This window comes from Oncorhynchus tshawytscha, linkage group LG14 (genome assembly GCF_018296145.1).
Source record: "Oncorhynchus tshawytscha isolate Ot180627B linkage group LG14, Otsh_v2.0, whole genome shotgun sequence".
NCBI lineage: Eukaryota > Metazoa > Chordata > Actinopteri > Salmoniformes > Salmonidae > Oncorhynchus > Oncorhynchus tshawytscha.
The window spans coordinates 52,848,309-52,874,549 of NC_056442.1; the positions used below are offsets into that span (position 1 = coordinate 52,848,309).

A 26,241-nucleotide genomic window follows, 5' to 3' on the forward strand; every position below is an offset into this window, starting at 1 on the left:
ATACCAAATCTCTTTCTCAGCAACAACTAACATAGTACATACCAAATCTCTTTCTCAGCAACAACTAACATAGTACATACCAAATCTCTTTCTAAGCACACAACAACCAACATATGATATAACCTTCAGCTCTCCTCTTACAAAGGAACACTGGCTTTTAAAGCTGGAGAAGGAGTCTGCAATGGGATACAGCTGTATCCTGACGAGAGGGCGGGGTCAGCTCCAATTAGCAATTGGGGCCGGCCAATCAGCTGCTTGGGGGAATTTCAGGAAGCCACCCTGAAACACACACATACAAACAAAACCACAACACAGGAACTGGGGAACGTAACAGTATCTTTACTTTTACTCAAGTATGACCACTGGGTACTTTGTCCACCACTGCATCTCAGTGAGGGAGCTGGTTGATAACGGTACATATTGAGTAATGTATAGATTGTGGGCAATCTATACATCTATCCTCTATACAGAGTCAGAGCAGCCAGATCAGCCGTGATTACAAGTCAATATTCGACGTCCATCCATGTCTGAGGACGTTGGGAGATGAGGTGGAAACCGGCCACTAGGGGCAACAGTGAGCTCTGTTACCTTCAAGTAGGTTTAGTTTTTTCTAGGGTGTTGTGGACGGGGATAGTGGATTGACGTAAGCATCCGCTTCTGGTTCCAGAATCCAGCGATAGAAAATTGTTTAGATATTTTTGTTTTAACCCTTAAAGCCCTGAATCTTAACCCTTAACTTAATCACTCGGAGATAATACGTAACCTCAAGATTTCTGAAGTAATGCTTAAGCGTAACCCTAACCTGAAAAATTCAGAGCTAACACCTTAACTTAACATTAAACACTTTGAAATTTGACATTTGGAACAACTTCTAAATGTTACGTTTGAGAGACATGGATGAATGTGAACTTCTGATGTGAGACTGTGAGATCTGGTTGGTCAGAGAGAGGTAATGTACAGTTGAAGTGTTACGTTTACATACACTTAAGTTGGAGTCATTAAAACTCATTTTTCAACCCCTCCACAAATATATTGTTAAACATACAAATAGTTTTGGCAAGTCGGTTAGGACATCAACTTTATGCATGACAAGTAATTTTTCCAACAATTGTTTACAGACAGATTATTTCACTTATAAGTCACTATATCACAATTCCAGTGGGTCAGAAGTTTACATACAAGTTTACATACATGCATACATAAGTTGACTGTACCTTTAAACAGCTTGGAAAATTCCAGAAAATGATGTCATGGCTTTAGAAGCTTCTGATAGGATAATTGACATCATTTGAGTCAATTGGAGGTGTACTTGTGGATGTATTTCAAGGCCTACCTTCAAACTCAGTGCCTCTTTGCTTGACATCATGGGAAAATCAAAAGAAATCAGCCAAGACCTCAAAAAAATGTTTTATTCATCCTTGGGAACAATTTCCAAAATACTGAAGGTTCCACGTTCATCTGTACAAACAATAGTAAGCAAGTATAAACTCCATGGGACCACGCAGCCGTCATACCACTCAGGAAGGAGACCCGTTCTGTCTCCTAGAGATTAAAGTACTTTGGTGCGAAAAGTGCAAATCAATTCCAGAACAACAGCAGGACCTTGTGAAGATGCTGGAGGGAACGGGTACAAAAGTATCTATATCCACAGTAAAACGAGTCCTATATTGACATAACCTGAAAGGCCGCTCAGCAAGGAAGAAGTCACTGCTCCAAAACTGCCATAAAAAAGCCAGACGACGATTTGCAACTGCACATGGAGACAAAGATCGTACTTTTTGGTCCTCTGGTCTGATGAAACAAAAATAGAACTGTTTGGCCATAATGACTATTGTTATGTTTGGAGGAAAAAGGGGGAGGGTTGCAAGCCGAAGAACCCCATCCCAACCGTAAAGCACGGGGGTGGCAGCATCATGCTGTGGGGGTGCTTTGCTGCAGGAGGGACTGGTGCACTTCACAAAATACATGGCGTCATGAGAAGGAAAATCATGTGGCTATATTGAAGCAACATCTCAAAACATCAGTCAGGAAGATAAAGCTTGGTCGCAAATGGGTCTTCCAAATGGACAATGACCCCAAGCATACTTACAAAGTTGTGGCAAAATGGCTTAAGGACAACAAAGTCAAGGTATTGGAGTGACCATCACAAAGCCCTGACCTCAATCCTATAGAATGTTTGTGGGCAGAACTGAAAAAGCATGTGAGAGCAAAGAGGCCTACAAACCTGACTCAGTTACACCAGCTCTGTCAGGGGGAATGGGCCAAAATTCACCCAACTTATTGTGGGAAGCTTGTGGAAGGCTACCTGAAATGTTTGACCAAAGTTTAAAAAAAATTAAAGGCAATGCTACCAAATACTAATTGCGTGTATGTAAACTTATGACCCACTGTGAATGTGATGAAAGAAATAAAAGCTGAAATAAATCATTCTCTACTATTATTTTGATATTTCACATTCTTAAAACAAAGTTGTGATGCTAACTGACCTGGGACAGGGAATTATTACTAGGGTTAAATGTCAGGAATTATAGTTTAAATGTATTTGGCTACGGTGTATGTAAACTTCCCACTTCAACTGTATACCTGTAGGTGATATCTAAGTTGCAGAAGGGTGAGTATGAGGAGTATGTAAACTTCCCACTTCAACTGTATACCTGTAGGTGATATCTAAGTTGCAGAAGGGTGAGTATGAGGAGTATGTAAACTTCCCACTTCAACTGTATACCTGTAGGTGATATCTAAGTTGCAGAAGGGTGAGTATGAGGTGTATGAGAGGTTAACTACTGGCCCATGACCCAGACCAGGTGATGCTCCTAACCCCTCAAAACCCCTGCCCAACACTGCCCAACACTGCCCACACACTACCCAAACACAGCACACACACTGCCCACACACTGCCCACACGCTAACCAAACGCTGCCCAACACTGCCCAACACTGCCCACACACTACCCAAACACAGCACACACACTGCCCACACACTGCCCACATGCTAACCAAACGCTGCCCAAACAATGCTCACACACTACCCAAACACAGCACAAACACTGCTCACACACTGCCCACACACTGCCCACGCGCTAACCAAATGCTGCCCAAACACTGCTCACACACTGCCCAAATGCTGCCCAAACACTGCTCACACACTGCCCACACACTGCCCACGCGCTAACCAAATGCTGCCCAAACACTGCTCACACACTGCCCAAATGCTGCCCAAACACTGCTCACACACTGCCCAAACGCTGCCCAAACACTGCTCACACACTGCCCAAACGCTGCCCAAACACTGCTCACACACTGCCCAAACGCTGCCCAAACACTGCTCACACACTGCCCAAACGCTGCCCAAACACTGCTCACACATTGCCCAAACGCTGCCCAAACACTGCCCAAACACTGCTCACACACTGCCCAAACGCTGCCCAAACACTGCTCACACACTGCCCAAATGCTGCCCAAACACTGCTCACACACTGCCCAAACGCTGCCCAAACACTGCTCACACACTGCCCAAATGCTGCCCAAACACTGCCCAAACACTGCTCACACACTGCCCAAACGCTGCCCAAACACTGCTCACACACTGCCCAAACGCTGCCCAAACACTGCTCACACATTGCCCAAACGCTGCCCAAACACTGCTCACACACTGCCCAAACGCTGCCCAAACGCTGCCCAAACATTTGGAATTTTGGTATTTGGTATTTTATTAGGATTCCCATTAGCTGTTGTAGAAGCAGCAGCTCCTTTTCCTCTTCCAACACAGAACATGAACCATGACATAATGCAGAACATTAATAGACAAGAACAGCTCAAGGACAGAACTACATCAACATTTTTTAAAGGCACACGTAGCCTAGATATCAATACGTACACACAAACTATCAAGGACAAATAGGGGAGAAGCATTGTGCCGTGAGGTGTTGCTTTATCTGTCTTTTGAAACCAGGTTTGCTGTTCATTTGGGCAATATGAGATGGAACAGAGTTCCATGCAATAATGGCTCTATATAATCCTGTACGCTTTCTTGAATTTGTTCTGGATTTGGGGACTGTGACAAGACCCCTGGTGTTATGTCTGGTTGGGTAAGTGTGTGTCAGAGCTGTGTGTAAGTTGACTATGAAAACAATTTGGAATTTTCAACACATTGTTTCTTTTTAAATGAAGATTTGATGGACTCAGTCTCTCCTCAATTCTTAGCCTAAAGAGACCGGCAGCATAGTATTTACATCAGCCCTCTGATTACAATGAAGAGCAAGGCGTGCCACTCTGTTCTGGGCCAGTTGTAGCTTAACTAGGTCTTTCCTTGCAGCACTGGACCACACGACTGGACAATAATCAAGATAAGACAAAACTAGAGCCTGCAGGACTTGCCCACATATTGCCCAAACACTGCCCAAACACTGCCCACACACTGCCCACACACTGCCCAAACACTGCCCAAACACTGCCCAAACACTGCCCACACACTGCACACCCTTACAAATAATACTCAAAAATCTCTCCCCCTCTCTCTCTCTTCTCTCTTCTCACTAACACGGACACTTATTTAGCCACAGAAACAGACCCCCTCTACCACCTCAGGCCTAAACACACACAGACATCATGAACCCTTCTCTGTTTACTCTCCTCCAAATGTCCAAATCCACTCTGTGTGTGTGTGTGTATGTTTGCGTGTTTAAGTCTGTGTGTGTGTATGTTTGCGTGTTTAAGTCTGTGTGTGTGTATGTTTGCGTGTTTAAGTCTGTGTGTGTGTATGTTTGCGTGTTTAAGTCTGTGTGTGTGTATGTTTGCGTGTTTAAGTCTGTGTGTGTGTATGTTTGCGTGTTTAAGTCTGTGTGTGTGTATGTTTGCGTGTTTAAGTCTGTGTGTATGTTTGCGTGTTTAAGTCTGTGTGTGTGTATGTTTGCGTGTTTAAGTCTGTGTGTATGTTTGCGTGTTTAAGTCTGTGTGTGTGTATGTTTGCGTGTTTAAGTCTGTGTGTATGTTTGCGTGTTTAAATCTGTGTGTGTGTATGTTTGCGTGTTTAAATCTGTGTGTGTGTATGTTTGCGTGTTTAAGTCTGTGTGTGTGTATGTTTGCGTGTTTAAGTCTTTGTGTGTGTATGTTTGCGTCTTTAAGTCTTTGTGTGTGTATGTTTGCGTGTTTAAGTCTTTGTGTGTGTATGTTTGCGTGTTTAAGTCTTTGTGTGTGTATGTTTGCGTGTTTAAGTCTTTGTGTGTGTATGTTTGCGTGTTTAAGTCTTTGTGTGTGTATGTATGCGTGTTTAAGTCTGTGTGTGTATGTTTGCGTGTTTAAGTCTGTGTGTGTGTATGTTTGCGTGTTTAAGTCTGTGTGTGTGTATGTTTGCGTGTTTAAGTCTGTGTGTGTGTATGTTTGCGTGTTTAAGTCTGTGTGTGTGTATGTTTGCGTGTTTAAGTCTGTGTGTGTGTATGTTTGCGTGTTTAAGTCTGTGTGTGTGTATGTTTGCGTGTTTAAGTCTGTGTGTGTGTATGTTTGCGTGTTTAAGTCTGTGTGTGTGTATGTTTGCGTGTTTAAGTCTGTGTGTGTGTATGTTTGCGTGTTTAAGTCTGTGTGTGTGTTCTTGTCCCAGATTATATTCCTGTTTTTTTTTTGTTTCTGTTTGTTGCTGCGCTATTCAGTACATCATTACATCAGTTACATCAGTACATTAGTACATTAGTACATCAGTACATCATTACATCAGTTACATCAGTACATTAGTACATTAGTACATCAGTACATCATTACATCAGTTACATCAGTACATTAGTACATTAGTACATCAGTACATCAGTTACATCAGTTACATCAGTACATTAGTACATTAGTACATTAGTACATCATTACATCAGTTACATCAGTACATTAGTACATTAGTACATCAGTACATCAGTTACATCATTACATCAGTACATTAGTACATTAGTACATCAGTACATCATTACATCAGTTACATCAGTACATTAGTACATTAGTACATCAGTACATCAGTTACATCAGTTACATCAGTACATTAGTACATTAGTACATCAGTACATCAGTTACATCAGTTACATCAGTTACATCAGTACATTAGTACATCAGTACATCAGTACATCAGTTACATCAGTACATTAGTACATTAGTACATTAGTACATCAGTTACATCAGTTACATCAGTTACATCAGTTACATCAGTTACATCAGTACATTAGTACATTAGTACATCAGTTACATCAGTTACATCAGTTACATCAGTTACATCAGTTACATCAGTACATTAGTACATCAGTTACATCAGTTACATCAGTACATTAGTACATTAGTACATCAGTTACATCAGTACATTAGTACATTAGTACATCAGTACATCAGTTACATCAGTACATTAGTACATCAGTACATCAGTTACATCAGTACATTAGTACATCAGTTACATCACTACATCACTACATCAGTACATCACTACATCAGTACATCAGTACATCAGTTATATCAGTACATCATTACATCAGTTATATCAGTACATCATTACATCAGTTACATCAGTACATCAGTACATCACTACATCACTACATCAGTACATCAGTACATCCGTTATATCAGTACATCATTACATCAGTTATATCAGTACATCATTACATCAGTTACATCAGTACATTAGTACATTAGTACATCAGTTACATCAGTACATCAGTACATCAGTACATCAGTTACATCAGTACATCAGTTACATCAGTACATCAGTACATTAGTACATCAGTACATCAGTTACATCAGTACATTAGTACATTAGTACATCAGTTACATTAGTACATCAGTACATCAGTTACATCAGTACATCAGTTACATCAGTACATCAGTCACATCAGTACATTAGTACATTAGTACATCAGTACATCAGTTACATCAGTACATCAGTTACATCAATACATCAGTTACATCAGTACATCAGTACATCAGTTACATCAGTACATTAGTACATCAGTACATCAGTTACATCAGTTCATCAGTTCATCAGTACATCAGTTACATTAGTACATTAGTACATCAGTTACATCAGTACATCAGTTACATCAGTACATCAGTTACATCAATACATCAGTACATCAGTACATCAGTACATCAGTTACATCAGTACATCAGTTACATCAGTACATTAGTACATAAGTACATTAGTACATCAGTACATTAGTACATCATTACATCAGTACATCAGTTACATCAGTACATTAGTACATTAGTACATCAGTACATTAGTACATCAGTACATCAGTACATCAGTTACATCAGTTCATCAGTACATCAGTTACATTAGTACATCAGTACATCAGTTACATCAGTACATCAGTACATCAGTACATTAGTACATTAGTACATCAGTACATCAGTACATCAGTTACATTAGTACATCAGTACATCAGTTACATCAGTACATCAGTTACATCAGTACATTAGTACATCAGTACATCAGTTACATCAATACATCAGTACATCAGTACATCAGTTACATTAGTACATCAGTACATCAGTTACATCAGTACATCAGTACATCAGTACATTAGTACATCAGTACATTAGTACATCATTACATCATTACATCAGTTACATCAGTACATCAGTTACATCAGTACATTAGTACATTAGTACATCAGTACATCAGTACATCAGTTACATTAGTACATCAGTACATCAGTTACATCAGTACATCAGTTACATCAGTACATTAGTACATCAGTACATCAGTTACATCAATACATCAGTACATCAGTACATCAGTTACATCAGTACATTAGTACATTAGTACATCAGTACATTAGTACATCAGTTACATCAGTACATCAGTACATCAGTTACATCAGTACATTAGTACATCAGTACATTAGTACATCATTACATCATTACATCAGTTACATCAGTACATCAGTTACATCAGTACATTAGTACATCACTACATTAGTACACCATTACATCATTACATCAGTTACATCAGTTACATCAGTACATCAGTTACATCAGTACATTAGTACATCAGTACATCGGTACATCAGTTACATCAGTACATCAGTTACATCAGTACATCAGTACATCAGTTACATTAGTACATCAGTACATTAGTACATCATTACATCAGTTACATCAGTACATCAGTTACATCAGTACATTAGTACATCAGTACATTAGTACATCAGTACATCAGTTACATTAGTACATTAGTACATTAGTACATCAGTACTTTAGTACATTAGTACATCAATTACATCAGTACATTAGTACATTAGTACATCAGTTACATCAGCACATCAGTTACATCAGTACATCAGTACATTAGTACATCAGTACATCAGTTACATCAGTACATTAGTACATTAGTACATTAGTACATCAGTACATTAGTACATTAGTACATCAGTACATCAGTTACATCAGTACATTAGTACATTAGTACATCAGTACATCAGTACATTAGTACATTAGTACATTAGTACATCAGTACATTAGTACATTAGTACATCAGTACATCAGTTACATCAGTACATTAGTACATTAGTACATCAGTACATCAGTTACATCAGTACATTAGTACATTAGTACATCAGTACATCAGTACATTAGTACATTAGTACATCAGTTACATCAGTACATTAGTACATTAGTACATTAGTACATCAGTACATCAGTACATTAGTACATTAGTACATCAGTACATTAGTACATTAGTACATCAGTACATCAGTACATTAGTACATTAGTACATTAGTACATCAGTACATTAGTACATTAGTACATCAGTTACATCAGACTTCAGGAAAGCTGAGAGACTATATAACATTTCAGCACATGGATGTTCAATGCTTTAAGCACTATTCTCTTTCCTGACATTTCAAACCAAGGACATTGTTTTGAAGGAGTAATATCGATATTGATTTCCTATTCATTTTCTACGTATATACAGTACGCTGTGAACTTTCTTTCTTTTTGCCACTCTTCTATGATTTAGACCAGTGGTTCCCAAAGATGTTATAGCCCAGTACCCCTGCAAACATTCAACCTCCAGCTGTACCCCCTCTAGCACCAGGGTCAGCACACTCTCAAATGTTGTTTTTTTGCCATCATTGTAAGCCTGCCTCACACACACACACTATAAGATACATTTATTAAACATAAGAATGATTATAATTGTCACAACCCGGCTCGTTGGAAGTTACAAAGAGCTCTTGTAGGACCAGGGCACAAATAATAATATAATAATAATCAATCATTTTGCTATTTATTTAGCCATCTTTCATATAAAACCTTTTGTTCATCAAAAATTGTGAATAACTCACCACAGGTTAATGAGAAGGGTGGGCTTGAAAGGATGAAAGGATGCACATAACTCTGCAATGTTGGGTTGTATTGGAGAGAGTCTCAGTCTTTTCCACACACAGTCTGTGCCTGTATTTAGTTTTCATGCTAGTAAGGGCCAAGAATCCACTCTCATATAGGTACGTGGTTGCAAAGGGCAATCAGTGTCTTAACAAACAAAGTTGCGTGATTTGCTAAGGCAGGATACTCTGAGCGCAGCCCAATCCAGAAATCTGTCAGTAAATTCTGATTAAATTCAATTTTCACAGAACCGCTTGTTGCAATTTCGATAAGATATTCTCTGTTTCAAGATGTCCTCTCCTGTTCTCTGTTTCAAGATGTCCTCTCCCATTCTCTGTTTCAAGATGTCCTCTCCTGTTCTCTGTTTCAAGATGTCCTCTCCTGTTCTCTGTTTCAAGATGTCATCTCCTGTTCTCTGTTTCAAGATGTCCTCTCCTGTTCTCTGTTTCAAGATATTCTCTGTTTCAAGATGTCCTCTCCCGTTCTGTTTCAAGATGTCCTCTCCCGTTCTGTTTCAAGATGTCCTCTCCCGTTCTCTGTTTCAAGATGTCCTCTCCTGTTCTCTGTTTCAAGATATTCTCTGTTTCAAGATGTCCTCTCCTGTTTTCTGTTTCAAGATATTCTCTGTTTCAAGATGTCCTCTCCTGTTCTCTGTTTCAAGATATTCTCTGTTTCAAGATGTCCTCTCCCGTTCTGTTTCAAGATGTCCTCTCCCATTCTCTGTTTCAAGATGTCTTCTCCCGTTCTCTGTTTCAAGATGTCCTCTCCCGTTCTCTGTTTCAAGATGTCCTCTCCTGTTCTCTGTTTCAAGATGTCCTCTCCCGTTCTCTGTTTCAAGATGTCCTCTCCTGTTCTCTGTTTCAAGATGTCCTCTCCCGTTCTGTTTCAAGATGTCCTCTCCCATTCTCTGTTTCAAGATGTCCTCTCCTGTTCTCTGTTTCAAGATGTCCTCTCCCGTTCTCTGTTTCAAGATGTCCTCTCCTGTTCTCTGTTTCAAGATGTCCTCTCCCGTTCTCTGTTTCAAGATGTCCTCTCCCGTTCTCTGTTTCAAGATGTCCTCTCCCGTTCTGTTTCAAGATGTCCTCTCCCATTCTCTGTTTCAAGATGTCTTCTCCCGTTCTCTGTTTCAAGATGTCCTCTCCCGTTCTCTGTTTCAAGATGTCCTCTCCTGTTCTCTGTTTCAAGATGTCCTCTCCCGTTCTCTGTTTCAATATGTCCTCTCCCATTCTGTTTCAAGATGTCCTCTCCTGTTCTCTGTTTCAAGATGTCCTCTCCTGTTCTCTGTTTCAATATGTCCTCTCCCGTTCTGTTTCAATATGTCCTCTCCTGTTCTGTTTCAAGATATCCTCTCCCGTTCTCTGTTTCAAGATGTCCTCTCCTGTTCTCTTTTTCAAGATGTCCTCTCCCGTTCTCTGTTTCAAGATGTCATCTCCTGTTCTCTGTTTCAAGATATTCTCTGTTTCAAGATGTCCTCTCCCGTTCTGTTTCAAGATGTCCTCTCCCGTTCTCTGTTTCAAGATGTCCTCTCCCATTCTCTGTTTCAAGATGTCCTCTCCTGTTCTCTGTTTCAAGATGTCCTCTCCTGTTCTCTGTTTCAAGATGTCCTCTCCCGTTCTCTGTTTCAATATGTCCTCTCCCGTTCTCTGTTTCAATATGTCCTCTCCCGTTCTGTTTCAAGATGTCCTCTCCCGTTCTCTGTTTCAAAATGTCCTCTCCCGTTCTCTGTTTCAAGATGTCCTCTCCCGTTCTCTGTTTCAAGATGTCCTCTCCCGTTCTCTGTTTCAATATGTCCTCTCCCGTTCTCTGTTTCAATATGTCCTCTCCCGTTCTGTTTCAAGATGTCCTCTCCCGTTCTCTGTTTCAAGATGTCCTCTCCCGTTCTGTTTCAAGATGTCCTCTCCCGTTCTGTTTCAAAATGTCCTCTCCCGTTCTCTGTTTCAAGATGTCCTCTCCCGTTCTCTGTTTCAAAATGTCCTCTCCCGTTCTCTGTTTCAAGATGTCCTCTCCCGTTCTCTGTTTCAAGATGTCCTCTCCCGTTCTCTGTTTCAATATGTCCTCTCCCGTTCTCTGTTTCAATATGTCCTCTCCCGTTCTGTTTCAAGATGTCCTCTCCCGTTCTCTGTTTCAAGATGTCCTCTCCCGTTCTGTTTCAAGATGTCCTCTCCCTTTCTGTTTCAAAATGTCCTCTCCCGTTCTCTGTTTCAAGATGTCCTCTCCCGTTCTCTGTTTCAAGATGTCCTCTCCCGTTCTCTGTTTCAAGATGTCCTCTCCCGTTCTCTGTTTCAATATGTCTTCTCCTGTTCTCTGTTTCAAGATGTCCTCTCCCATTCTCTGCCCACTGAACATAACCCTGAGTAGCAGAATTCAAAACAGAGTTCATGATCCAATAATTTGATGATGATCTGATTATTCCTTACTGCAGTCCTATCAATCAAATCCAACAATAAATCACTCCAAACCATTTAAATACGGGCCGTGGAAAAGTTTAATGTCATTTTATTACAATATGATTTATGAATCCAACGAAGAAGGATTACTAAATTGATGTAAATTACCCTTCATGATCACAGGGGTGACATGCTGCTTGACGATCACAGATGACGATGACATTAACTCTGCTACTCTGCTCTCTCACAACCATCAAGACCTTCAATGAAGTGAAATCTGACAATCACTTAACACTAATCATTTGAGGGAGACGTCAGCAATTAGATCGAGTCAGAATGCTCAACAGTTGACCCTGCGAAGGATTAAGTAGACTGTGGGCTTCTGTGAAGAGTTAGGTGTGGAGTGGTGATGTAGACTGTGGTGTTCGGTGAAGGGTTAAGTGAGTGGTGATGTAGACTGTGGGGTCCTGTGAAGGGTTAAGCGTATACTCCAGGTGGTTTATTTCAGAAAGCTCAGTGCTGTGTAGGTATGTCTCAGCATACATGTGAGTATCAGTCAATGGGTGTGTGTGGGGTTATCAACCATTTAGCAGCCGGTGAACCGCAGCCTACAGGTTATGATGTAGTGCATAAGCCCAGCACATTCAATTACAGGTCAGAGGTTAACACACCACATCAGCATGTGGCATCCATCACAACCTCCATAGATATTGTGTACAGAGAGGTGGGGTCGGGGTATATGCGTTTCTGTGTTATGTATGCATCAGGGTTATTTTATTTGCAAGTGGGGTCATGTAAGTGCTTATGCATCACTTGTCATTTAGACCCAAGTTCATTGAGGATTTAGATCAGAAGACAGACGTGTTGCCTGTTGGAAGAGGAGCACAACTCTCTTCCTTGAGGGGTTTTTCATCTTTCCCTTTTAATCAGAGAGTGGATAACCTGATGTGTGCTCTCTCTGGCTAGTCGATAACATTAATTAATCAATGAAGTCTCAGGGAGATACTGAATGAAATCAGCAGGACTGGAGTTATCCACCACTAGGCCAATCCAGTGGGGGATCTGCTAAAGACAGACATCTATAGACAGACTGCTAAAGACAGACAGCTAAAACCAGACAGCTAAAGACAGACTGCTAAAGACAGACAGCTAAAACCAGACAGCTAAAGACAGACTGCTAAAGACAGACAGCTAAAACCAGACAGCTAAAGACAGACATCTATAGACAGACTGCTAAAGACAGACAGCTAAAACCAGACTGCTAAAGACAGACAGCTAAAACCAGACAGCTAAAGACAGACTGCTAAAGACAGACAGCTAAAACCAGACTGCTAAAGACAGACTGCTAAAGACAGACAGTTAAAGACAGACTGCTAAAGACAGACAGCTAAAACCAGACAGTTAAAACCAGACAGCTAAAGACAGACAGCTAAAGACAGACAGCTAAAGACAGACAGCTAAAGACAGACAGTTAAAGACAGACAGCTAAAGACAGACAGCTAAAGACAGACAGCTAAAGACAGACAGTTAAAGACAGACCACTAAAGACAAACCAGTAAAGACAGACAGCTAGACAGACATTTGAAGACAGACAGTTAAAGACAGACTGCTAAAGACAGACAGCTAAAGACAGACAGCTAAAGACAGACAGCTAAAGACAGACAACTGAATACAGATCGCTAAAGACAAACCAGTAAAGACAGACAGCTGTGTGTGTGTGTGTGTGTGTGTGTGTGTGTGTGTGTGTGTGTGTGTGTGTGTGTGTGTGTGTGTGGGTGACAGACAGACAGACATCATCCCTTTACTGCCGTACCGTGTGTGTGTGTGTAAGGGGAGGGGGATAAACATTTTCAATCTTTTTTAAAAATGATGACAGGGGTGATACGGAAAGCCAGGTGAGTTTGACAGGGGTGATACGGGAAGCCAGGTGAGTTTGACAGGGGTGATATGGAAAGCCAGGTGAGTTTGACAGGGGTGATACGGAAAGCCAGGTGAGTTTGACAGGGGTGATACGGAAAGCCAGGTGAGTTTGACAGGGGTGATACGGAAAGCCAGGTTAGTTTGACAGGGGTGATATGGAAAGCCAGGTGAGTTTGACAGGGGTTATACGGAAAGCCAGGTGAGTTTGACAGGGGTGATACGGAAAGCCAGGTGAGTTTGACAGGGGTGATACGGAAAGCCAGGTGAGTTTGACAGGGGTGATATGGAAAGCCAGGTGAGTTTGACAGGGTGATATGGAAAGCCAGGTGAGTTTGACAGGGTGATACGGAAAGCCAGGTGAGTTTGACAGGGTGATACGGAAAGCCAGGTGAGTTTGACAGGGTGATATGGAAAGCCAGGTGAGTTTGACAGGGTGATATGGAAAGCCAGGTGAGTTTGACAGGGGTGATACGGAAAGCCAGGTGAGTTTGACAGGGTGATACGGAAAGCCAGGTGAGTTTGACAGGGTGATACGGAAAGCCAGGTGAGTTTGACAGGGGTGATATGGGAAGCCAGGTGAGATTGACAGGGTGATACAGAAAGCCAGGTGAGTTTGACAGGGTGATACGGAAAGCCAGGTGAGTTTGACAGGGTGATACGGGAAGCCAGGTGAGTTTTGACAGGGTGATACGGAAAGCCAGGTGAGTTTGACAGGGTGATACGGGAAGCCAGGTGAGTTTGACAGGGTGATACGGAAAGCCAGGTGAGTTTGACAGGGGTGATATGGAAAGCCAGGTGAGTTTGACAAGGGTGATACGGAAAGCCAGGTGAGTTTGACAGGGGTGATACGGAAAGCCAGGTGAGATTGACAGGGGTGATACGGAAGGCCAGGTGAGTTTGACAGGGTGATACGGAAAGCCATGTGAGATTGACTGACAATGCTTCTCTCACTACCATTAAGTAAATATCACTGAGGTGTTGAAACAGAACAAATGGATTTAAAATAGAAGACTAGACCCCAATCTGTCAAACGCACACACACACACACACACACACACACACACACACAGAGACACACACACACACACACACACACACACACACACACACACACACACACACACACACACACACACACACACACACACACACACACACACACACACACACACACACACACACACACACACACACACACAAACAACCACAGTAGGCCCCACTCTTTCCTCTCAATGTTATTAGACTGTGTTCCATTGCTAGACAGCATCATTAGATTACCCAAGGTTCCTGGAATACTCTGAGTGTGCTGTTTTGTTTGGCATTGGATGGCAAAATACAGATGAATCAGTCCAATAGACCAATTAGGCTGGGAGATTTCCTGGTAATGGGTGGGGTTATGTCTCTTTTGGGAAATGATTCTCTCTAGAGAGCCAATGGGAATTCAGCAATGGGTTCTTAACTCATAATGTTACATTATACATCCCTGTGATGACCTGATAGGGATTACCCTCTGAGATTTAACATAGAAATAGAATATGTAGATCAGACAGAGATTCTCTCGGTCTACATTTGAAGATGAACAAAGAAGAAGAACATCGAAGCGATCCTGAGGGAAAACTAGACGAGAGAGAGAGAGAGAGAAACAGAAACAAACAGAGGCAGGAAGAGAGAGAGAGAGAAACAGAAACAAACAGAGGCAGGGGAGAGAGAGAGAGAGAGAGAGAAACAGAAACAAACAGAGGCAGGGAGAGAGAGAGAGAGAAACAAACGGAGGCAGGGAGAGAGAGAGAGAGAGAGAAACAGAAACAAACAGAGGCAGGGAGAGAGAGAGAGAGAGAGAAACAAACAGAGGCAGGGAGAGAGAGAGAGAGAGAGAGAGAGAGAGAGAAACAGAAACAAACAGAGGCAGGGAGGAGAGAGAGAGAGAGAGAAACAGAAACAAACAGAGGCAGGGAGAGAGAGAGAGAGAGAAACAAACAGAGGCAGGGAGAGAGAGAGAGAGAGAGAAACAGAAACAAACAGAGGCAGGAGAGAGAGAGAGAGAGAGAGAGAAACAGAAACAAACAGAGGCAGGGAGAGAGAGAGAGAGAAACAAAGGAGGAGGCAGGGAGGGAGGGAGGCAGGGAGGGAGGCAGGGAGGGAGGGAGGGAGGGAGGGAGGGAGGGAGGGAGGGAGGGAGGGAGGGAGGGAGGGAGGGAGGGAGGGAGGGAGGGAGGGAGGGGAGGAGGGAGGGAGGGAGGGAGGGGAGGGAAAAACAGGGTGAGAGAGACAGGGAGAGAGACAGAGGGAGAGAGAGACAGAGGGAGAGAGAGACAGAGGGAGAGCGAGAGACAGAGGGAGAGCGAGAGACAGATGGAGAGAGAGAGACAGAGGGAGACAGAGAGACAGAGGGAGACAGAGAGACAGAGGGTGAGATAGAGAGAGAAACAGAGGGAGAGAGAGAGAGAGAGAAACAAACAGAGGGAGAGAGAGAGACAGAGGGAGAGAGAAACAAACAGAGGGAGAGATAGAGACAGAGGGAGAGAGAGACAGAGGGAGGGAGAGAGACAGAGGAGAGAGAGAGACAGAGGGAGAGAGAGAGACAGAGGGAGGGAGAGAGACAGAGGGAGAGAGAGAGACAGAGGGAGAGAGAGAGACAGAGGGAGAGAGAGAGACAGAGGGAGGGAGAGAGACAGAGGGAGAGAGAGAGACAGAGGGAGAGACAGAGGGAGAGAGAGAGACAGAGGGGAGAGAGAGACAGAGGGAGAGAGAGAGACAGAGGGAGAGAGAGAGACAGAGGGAGGAGAGAGAGACAGAGGGGAGAGAGAGACAGAGGGAGAGAGAGAGACAGAGGGAGAGAGAGAGACAGAGGGAGGGAGAGAGACAGAGGAGAGAGAGAGAGACAGAGGAGAGAGAGAGACAGAGGGAGAGAGAGAGACAGAGGGAGAGAGAGAGACAGAGGGAGAGAGAGAGACAGAGGGAGAGAGAGAGACAGAGGGAGGGAGAGACAGCGGGAGAGAGAATATGTTTTTAATGCCCAGTCCCATGTATGTATGGCTTTATTCTTGAGAAGGTTCAAGCTGTCAGCATTCCAAAAGGTTTTCAGAGTGAGTGCTCTCTGGAACGCTGCATGGGAGAGGAACAAGTCAATTCCTGGAATGAGAACCATCAGACATTTCCCAACTCATCAACTCCATCATCCTAACACACATGCACACTCGCACACGCACGCATGCACAGACACATACAGACACATACAGACAGACACATAGACACACAAACAGTAAGACATCCAGACACACAGACAGACACACAGAAACAGACACGCAGACACACAGACAGAAACAGACACACAGACAGATAGACAGACAGACACCGACAGACAGACAGACAGACACACAGACACACAGACAGAAACAGACACACAGACAGATATACAGACAGACACAGACAGACAGACACCGACAGACAGACAGACAGACAGACAGACAGACAGACAGACAGACAGACAGACAGACAGACAGACAGACAGACAGACAGACAGACAGACAGACAGACAGACAGACAGACAGACAGACAGACACATAGACATAGACAAACAGAGATCATCCCTATACTGCCGTACCGCTGACCTAACCTGACCTAACCTGACCTAACCTGACCTCACCTGACCTAACCTGACCTCACCTGACCTAACCTGACCTGACCTGACCTAACCTGACCTAACCTGACCTAACCTGACCTAACCTGACCTAAGATTCAATTTCACATTCCCAACAGCACCTCATCAAGTCAAATATTCTAGTGACACAGCAATAAGCTAGCTAGTCATTCCATGACTGACAGATGATTTTAGATATCAGAATGGGTTACATTACTAGATGGAAAACATCTGGTACACAAACACACACACATACAGACACACACACACACACACACACACACTAGTCCCAGGGATGTATTTCTAGCCTTGAGAAGCTCTGTTCTGAACAGGCCCGCTATTTTCCCCAGCTATACCCTTCAACTCCTAATCAATGGCTAAAGAAGTACACATGAAGAATAATGTATTTCAGAAAGAGAGGGGAAAGTCAATGTGGCATTCACCGTTGAAAGGCAAGACAAAAAGAGGAGAAGGAGAGAAAACAGAATGAGGTTATGGGGGGAGGAGAAGGAGAGAAGGAGGAAACAGAATGAGGTTATGGGGAGGAGGAGGAGAAGGAGAGAAGGAGGAAACAGAATGAGGTTATGGGGAGGAGGAGGAGAAGGAGAGAAGGAGGAAACAGAATGAGGTTATGGGGGGGGAGGAGGAGAAGGAGAGGAAACAGAATGAGGTTATGGGGGGGGGAGGAGAAGGAGAGAAGGAGGAAACAGAATGAGGTTAGGAAACAGAATGAGGGGGGGAGGAGGAGAAGGAGAGAAAATAGAATGAGGTTATGGGGGGAGGAGAAGGAGAGAAGGAGGAAACAGAATGAGGTTATGGGGGAGAAGGAGAGAAGGAGGAAACAGAATGAGGTTATGGGGGGGAGGAGGAGAAGGAGAGAAAATAGAATGAGGTTATGGGGGGGAGGAGAAGGAGAGAAGGAGGAAACAGAATGAGGTTATGGGGAGGAGGAGGAGAAGGAGAGAAGGAGGAAACAGAATGAGGTTATGGGGAGGAGGAGGAGAAGGAGAGAAGGAGGAAACAGAATGAGGTTATGGGGGAGGAGGAGAAGGAGAGAAAGAGAAAACAGTCATGGTAAAAAAAAAGTAAAAGGAGGAGGAGAATGAAAATGGGAGAGAGGAGAAATGGAGATAAACAGAAATATAGATTTGGGAGAAATTGAGAGAAAGAGATGGGGAGAGGGAGCGAGAGAGAGAGAGAGAGGGGAAGAGAGGAGAGAGAGAGCGAGAGAGAGAGCGAGAGAGAGAGAGAGAGAGAGAAAATAGTGATGAAAGGAGTCTTAGTTTGCAGGACTTGTGCCAGGGCCTCAGCAGCAGCAGAGCATGTAGTCCAATCAATAGCACTTTACCATGGAGAGAAAATCAATGAAACCACGCAAGGTAATGGAACACATGCAGCAGAAGAGAGGGCGAGGGGGGGAAAGAGACGGGGAGTGAGGGAAGATAGGGGAGGAGAAGACTGATGGAGAGGCAGAAGCATATTATGGGAAGGACGGCAGAGGTAGAGAAGGATAAGGAAAGGGAGTGATAAAGGAGAGCAGGGGAAAGGAGAAGGCAATGCCATTTAAATTAGTGCTGTGTCAAGAATAAACAACTAGCCTCAATTTTACACAAGTGGTCTCCCAGCGTTTCCGCACGGTTTGAAAAATATATAAAAAGTGAGAAGATGGAGAGAGGGTGCAGAAGGAGGGAGAGAGAGGGAGCAGAAGGAGGGAGAGAGGGGGCAGAAGGAGGAGAGAGAGGGAGCACAAGGAGGGAGAGAGAGGTAGCAGAAGGAGGGAGAGAGAGGGAGCAGGAGGGAGAGAGAGGGAGCAGGAGGGAGAGAGAGAGCAGAAGGAGGGAGAGAGGGAGCAGAAGGAGGGAGAGAGAGGGAGCACAAGGAGGGAGAGAGAGGTAGCAGAAGGAGGGAGAGAGAGGGAGCAGGAGGGAGAGAGAGGGAGCAGGAGGGAGAGAGAGAGCAGAAGGAGGGAGAGAGGGAGCAGGAGGGAGAGATATGGGGCAGAAGGAGGGAGAGAGAGGGAGCAGAAGGAGGGAGAGAGAGGGGGCAGAAGGAGGGAGAGAGGGAGCAGGAGGGAGAGAGGGAGCAGAAGGGAGAGAGGGAGCAGAAGGAGGGGAGAGAGGGAGCAGAAGGAGGGAGAGAGGGGGCAGAAGGAGGGAGAGAGAGGGGGCAGAAGGAGGGAGAGAGAGGGGGCAGAAGGAGGGAGAGAGAGGGAGCAGAAGGAGGGAGAGAGAGAGCAGAAGGAGGGAGAGAGAGAGCAGAAGGGAGGGAGAGAGAGGGAGCAGAAGGAGGGAGAGAGAGGGGGCAGAAGGAGGGAGAGAGAGGGGGCAGAAGGAGGGAGAGAGAGGGAGCAGAAGGAGGGAGAGAGAGAGCAGAAGGAGGGAGAGAGAGGGAGCAGAAGGAGGGAGAGAGAGGGGGCAGAAGGAGGGGGAGAGAGAGGGGGCAGAAGGAGGGAGAGAGGGAGCACAAGGAGGGAGAAAGAAGGAGCAGAAGGAGGGAGAGAGAGGCAGCAGGAGGAGGAAGAGAGAGGGAGCAGAAGGAGGGAGAGAGAGGGGGCAGAAGGAGGAAGAGAGAGGGAGCAGAAGGAGGGAGAGAGAGGGGGCACAAGGAGGAAGAGAGAGGGAGCAGGAGGAGGAAGAGAGAGGGAGCAGGAGGAGGAAGAGAGAGGGAGCAGGAGAGAGAGAATGAGGCAGAGGAGGTGAGGGTGGTCCTTAAATGTGTGAAAGTGTGTAAGCGCCAAGGCAGTGTGTTATTTGACAGTTGAAAGTCTCAGGACTGCTCGTAGATTCAATTAGCCAAACAGAATTAAAGTCCCCTCTCTTTGTGGCTGAAAACCTTTCCATATTGCCCTGAAAACTGAGGTTTAATTAGATTCCCCCACTCCTCTCTCTCTCTCTCCCAGAGAACTAGTTCTGCTGGAATCGGAGGCTGTGTGTGTGTGTGTGTGTTTACTTTGCCCTTCTCCTTGCCTTCGTACTCACCTCTTTTTTTGAATGTTGCTATGAGCACAGGCAAACAAAAGTGATGGATTCAACTTTACTTCACTACTGAAGCCCACCATGGCAAACTCCCCGGAGTAAATCATTTGAAAGGCTAAATTTATAGAGTATAAAAGTCAAGTAAAAAATTGTATCTGTAAAAGCGTAATTGTATATTTATTTCAATCAAGTTTCCTGATGTGAAGCCTACGCGTAAGCTAGATCCTTTGTGATACTAACGTTAGTGGTGTTGTGTCAGAGTTAAGGCCCGGCCCATACACCAAGCCAATAACTATAACCATAATTAGTAGGCCACCAACTATAAAACATTGGTGAGCATCCACACCAGAGGAATGTGAATCATTTGTCGTTCTACAGTCCTGCACCATCCACTGATCAACGCATCCTAGTGCACACTGTCTATTAACAAGATGGTAACACAAGACCATGAGGTCTCTAACTGGTTCGGATCAATCACGAGGTCTCTAACTGGTCTCTAACTGGTTCGGATCAATCACGAGGTCTCTAACTGGTCTCTAACTGGTTCGGATCATTCACGAGGTCTCTAACTGGTCTCTAACTGGTTCAGACCATTGGTGAGGTCTCTAACTGGTCTCTAACTGGTTCAGACCATTCATGAGCTCTCTAACTGGTTCAGACCATTCACGAGGTCTCTAACTGGTTCAGACCATTCATGACGTCTCTAACTGGTCTCTAACTGGTTCAGAGCATTCATGAGGTCTCTAACTGGTTCAGACCATTCATGAGGTCTCTATCTGGTTCAGACCATTCATGAGGTCTCTGTCTGGTTCAGACCATTCATGAGGTCTCTAACTGGTTCAGACCATTCATGAGGTCTCTAACTGGTTCAGACCATTCATGAGGTCTCTAACTGGTTCAGACCATTCATGAGGTCTCTAACTGGTTCAGACCATTCATGAGGTCTCTAACTGGTTCAGACCATTCATGAGGTCTCTAACTGGTTCAGAATATTCAGTGCTTTCAGGGTGTGTTCGTTGTCATAGCGACAACGGCAAATAATACTTCAATGTACATGTAGGTCTGATGAAAAATAACACAGCGACTCGTATTTTAATTTAGCAATTCATCAACATAAACCGTTTAGCCTGGGAGTCTTTATTAACAGCATGTGATTGCTTCGTTGCTCGTTCCTCGCTGCTCAATTCCTTTTGGGTCAAATGTTTCACTGTGGTCAACTCTGTATTCACTGTGCAACTATTTGCAATGCAGCCATGTTATCATAACCAGCCAAAAGTGATTACACCAATGCACTTTCTCTCCTCAACTTTCCCCAACATTCATTGTCTATGCTATAGGCCTGTTTTACAATCAGCAATTAGCAACAACAAGTCTGCTTCTTTCTCCGAATAGACAATTAGGTTTAGTATAAAAAAAAGATCAAAAATAAATGTCAATCGCCTGTTGCTCAGAAGAATATATGGAAGAGGCTAGTGATACGTAGCCAAAGTAAGAAGCTAAATATTAGCTAGATATTTGGCCATTCATTAGCTAAATATTAGGGCTATAGGCAAAATATTTACCTGCCAAAATCCAAGACAAAAAAAAATAAAAAGATGGTGAAATGTCAGATCTGTAGAGCGCTCCTCCAGGCTGCGCTCTGTGGTGAAATGTCAGATCTGCATAGCGCTCCTCCAGGCTGCGCTCTGTGGTGAAATGTCAGATCTGCATAGCGCTCCTCCAGGCTGCGCTCTGTGGTGAAATGTCAGATCTGTAGAGCGCTCCTCCAGGCTGCGCTCTGTGGTGAAATGGCAGATCTGTAGAGCGCTCCTCCAGGCTGCGCTCTGTGGTGAAATGGCAGATCTGTAGAGCGCTCCTCCAGGCTGCGCTCTGTGGTGAAATGGCAGATCTGCATAGCGCTCCTCCAGGCTGCGCTCTGTGGTGAAATGTCAGATCTGTAGAGCGCTCCTCCAGGCTGCGCTCTGTGGTGAAATGTCAGATCTGTAGTGAGCTCCTCCAGGCTGCGCTCTGTGGTGAAATGGCAGATCTGCAGAGCGCTCCTCCAGGCTGCGCTCTGTGGTGAAAAAGTCAGATCTGTAGAGCGCTCCTCCAGGCTGTGCTCTGTGGTGAAATGGCAGATCTGCAAAGCGCTCCTCCAGGCTGCGCTCTGTGCTGAAATGGCTGATCTGTAGAGCGCTCCTCCAGGCTGCGCTCTGTGGTGAAATGGCAGATCTGTAGAGCGCTCCTCCAGGCTGCGCTCTGTGCTGAAATGTCAGATCTGTAGAGCGCTCCTCCAGGCTGCGCTCTGTGCTGAAATGTCAGATCTGTAGAGCGCTCCTCCAGGCTGCGCTCTGTGCTGAAATGTCAGATCTGTAGAGCGCTCCTCCAGGCTGCGCTCTGTGGTGAAATGGCAGATCTGTAGAGCGCTCCTCCAGGCTGCGCTCTGTGGTGAAATGTCAGATCTGTACAGCGCTCCTCCAGGCTGCGCTCTGTGCTGAAATGTCAGATCTGTAGAGTGCTCCTCATGGCTGTGCTCTGTGGTCGCCAGGCACGTAAAGCTCCACTATTGATTAGCCATAGGCCTATGAAAATAATTATACCAGGGCTACAACAACACAGTGCAATGACAAATGTATTATTGTTAGCAAGTGAATACGCAATGATTGTAAACTGTGGTAATATTGTGGCAAATTGCAGGCTGTTAGTAAGCTAAAGGAGATACGTTAACATGTCTGGCTCGTCCTGAGACTCCGGGAAGATTTAATGGTTATGGAGAGGCCGGGTGCGTAATGGCGCAACAGAACAACGAAGACAGACAGGCTGGACAGGTAGCCTAGCCTATAGCCTAAGTTAGAAGCATATGTATTTGAGCCCATAATTCATATGCTCAATGTTAGGATCAATACTGAAGTGAACATATCCAATCAATTTACATAGTGAAAGAAAAAAAATGGTTTATCAGAAAATCATAGGTAGCCTAGTGGTTAGAGTGTAGAGGTGGTAGGTAGCCTAGTGGTTAGAGTGTAGAGGTGGTAGGTAGGCTAGTGGTTAGAGTGTAGAGGAGGCAGGTAGCCTAGTGGTTAGAATGTAGAGGAGGCAGGTAGCCTAGTGGTTAGAGTGTAGAGGAGGCAGGTAGCCTAGTGGTTAGAGTGTAGAGGTGGTAGGTAGCCTAGTGGTTAGAGTGTAGAGGAGGCAGGTAGCCTAGTGGTTAGAGTGTAGAGGTGGTAGGTAGCCTAGTGGTTAGAGTGTAGAGGTGGTAGGTAGCCTAGTGGTTAGAGTGTAGAGGTGGTAGGTAGCCTAGTGGTTAGAGTGTAGAGGTGGTAGGTAGCCTAGTGGTTAGAGTGTAGAGGAGGCAGGTAGCCTAGTGGTTAGAGTGTAGAGGTGGTAGGTAGCCTAGTGGTTAGAGTGTAGAGGTGGTAGGTAGCCTAGTGGTTAGAGTGTAGAGGTGGTAGGTAGCCTAGTGGTTAGAGTGTAGAGGTGGTAGGTAGCCTAGTGGTTAGAGTGTAGAGGTGGTAGGTAGCCTAGTGGTTAGAGTGTAGAGGTGGTAGGTAGCCTAGTGGTTAGAGTGTAGAGGAGGCAGGTAGCCTAGTGGTTAGAATGTAGAGGAGGCAGGTAGCCTAGTGGTTAGAGTGTAGAGGTGGTAGGTAGCCTAGTGGTTAGAGTGTAGCGGAGCCAGGTAGCCTAGTGGTTAGAGTGTAGAGGTGGTAGGTAGCCTAGTGGTTAGAGTGTAGAGGTGGTAGGTAGCCTAGTGGTTAGAGTGTAGAGGTGGTAGGTAGCCTAGTGGTTAGAGTGTAGAGGTGGTAGGTAGCCTAGTGGTTAGAGTGTAGAGGTGGCAGGTAGCCTAGTGGTTAGAATGTAGAGGAGGCAGGTAGCCTAGTGGTTAGAGTGTAGAGGTGGCAGGTAGCCTAGTGGTTAGAGTGTAGAGGTGGCAGGTAGCCTAGTGGTTAGAGTGTAGAGGTGGTAGGTAGGCTAGTGGTTAGAGTGTAGAGGAGGTAGGTAGCCTAGTGGTTAGAGTGTAGAGGTGGTAGGTAGCCTAGTGGTTAGAGTGTAGAGGAGGTAGGTAGCCTAGTGGTTAGAGTGTAGAGGTGGTAGGTAGCCTAGTGGTTAGAGTGTAGAGGAGGTAGGTTGCCTAGTGGTTAGAGTGTAGAGGTGGTAGGTAGCCTAGTGGTTAGAGTGTAGAGGAGGTAGGTAGCCTAGTGGTTAGAGTGTAGAGGTGGTAGGTAGCCTAGTGGTTAGAGTGTAGAGGAGGTAGGTAGCCTAGTGGTTAGAGTGTAGAGGAGGCAGGTAGCCTAGTGGTTAGAATGTAGAGGAGGCAGGTAGCCTAGTGGTTAGAGTGTAGAGGAGGTAGGTAGCCTAGTGGTTAGAGTGTAGAGGAGGCAGGTAGCCTAGTGGTTAGAATGTAGAGGAGGCAGGTAGCCTAGTGGTTAGAGTGTAGAGGAGGCAGGTAGCCTAGTGGTTAGAGTGTAGAGGAGGCAGGTAGCCTAGTGGTTAGAGTGTAGAGGTGGTAGGTAGCCTAGTGGTTAGAGTGTAGCGGAGGCAGGTAGCCTAGTGGTTAGAGTGTAGAGGTGGTAGGTAGCCTAGTGGTTAGAGTGTAGAGGTGGTAGGTAGCCTAGTGGTTAGAGTGTAGAGGAGGCAGGTAGCCTAGTGGTTAGAGTGTAGAGGAGCCAGGTAGCCTAGTGGTTAGAGTGTAGAGGTGGTAGGTAGCCTAGTGGTTAGAGTGTAGAGGAGGCAGGTAGCCTAGTGGTTAGAGTGTAGAGGAGGCAGGTAGCCTAGTGGTTAGAGTGTAGAGGAGGCAGGTATCCTAGTGGTTAGAGTGTAGAGGTGGCAGGCAGCCTAGTGGTTAGAGTGTAGAGGAGGCAGGTAGCCTAGTGGTTAGAGTGTAGAGGAGGCAGGTAGCCTAGTGGTTAGAGTGTGGAGGAGGCAGGTAGCCTAGTGTTTGGAGCGTTGGGTCAGTAACCAAAAAGTCGCTGGATCGAATCCCTGAGCTGACAAGGTAAAACTTTGTCATTCTGCCCCTGAACAAGGCAGTTAACCCACTGTCCCCCAGGCAGTTTACCCACTGTTCCCCGGGAAGATGTGGATGTTGATTAAGGCAGCCCTCCCTCACCTCTCTCAGACACATTTCAGTTGAATGCATTCAGTTGTACAACTGACTAGATATCACCGTTCTGTATGTGTCCTCCTGAGGCTGTGCTGAATGTCCCGCCCAGTCCCCATGGATACATAGCTCTGTCCTCACAGTGCTGAGTGTCCCTCCCAGTCCCCATGGATACATAGCTCTGTCCTCACAGTGCTGAGTGTCCCTCCCAGTCCCCATGGATACATAGCTCTGTCCTCACAGTGCTGAGTGCCCCTCCCAGTCCCCATGGATACATAGCTCTGTCCTCACAGTGCTGAGTGTCCCTCCCAGTCCCCATGGATACATAGCTCTGTCCTCACAGTGCTGAGTGTCCCTCCCAGTCCCCATGGATACATAGCTCTGTCCTCACAGTGCTGAGTGCCCCTCCCAGTCCCCATGGATACATAGCTCTGTCCTCACAGTGCTGAGTGCCCCTCCCAGTCCCCATGGATACATAGCTCTGTCCTCACAGTGCTGAGTGTCCCTCCCAGTCCCCATGGATACATAGCTCTGTCCTCACAGTGCTGAGTGCCCCTCCCAGTCCCCATGGATACATAGCTCTGTCCTCACAGTGCTGAGTGCCCCTCCCAGTCCCCATGGATACATAGCTCTGTCCTCACAGTGCTGAGTGCCCCTCCCAGTGCTGGAGCTCTGTCCCCAGTCCCAGTCCCCATGGATACATAGCTCTGTCCTCACAGTGCTGAGTGTCCCTCCCAGTCCCCATGGATACATAGCTCTGTCCTCACAGTGCTGAGAGTCCCTCCTAGTCCCCATGGATATGCAGCTCTGTCCTCACAGTGCTGTCCCCATGGAGTCCCTCCCTAGTCCCCATGGATATGCAGCTCTGTCCTCACAGTGCTGAGTGTCC

At 45.2% G+C, this 26,241-nt stretch overlaps 1 protein-coding gene across 1 annotated transcript in view; it reads right to left on the bottom strand.

Moving 5' to 3' along the window:
* Positions 1–266: 266 nt before the first annotated feature.
* Positions 267–26,241, bottom strand: part of LOC121839169 (phytanoyl-CoA hydroxylase-interacting protein-like) — a 48,645-nt gene continuing 22,670 nt past the window's right edge. The window contains exon 5 of the mRNA XM_042296574.1: positions 267–279. Coding sequence (XP_042152508.1) covers positions 267–279 — 13 coding nt within the window. The remainder of the gene's footprint in view (positions 280–26,241) is intronic.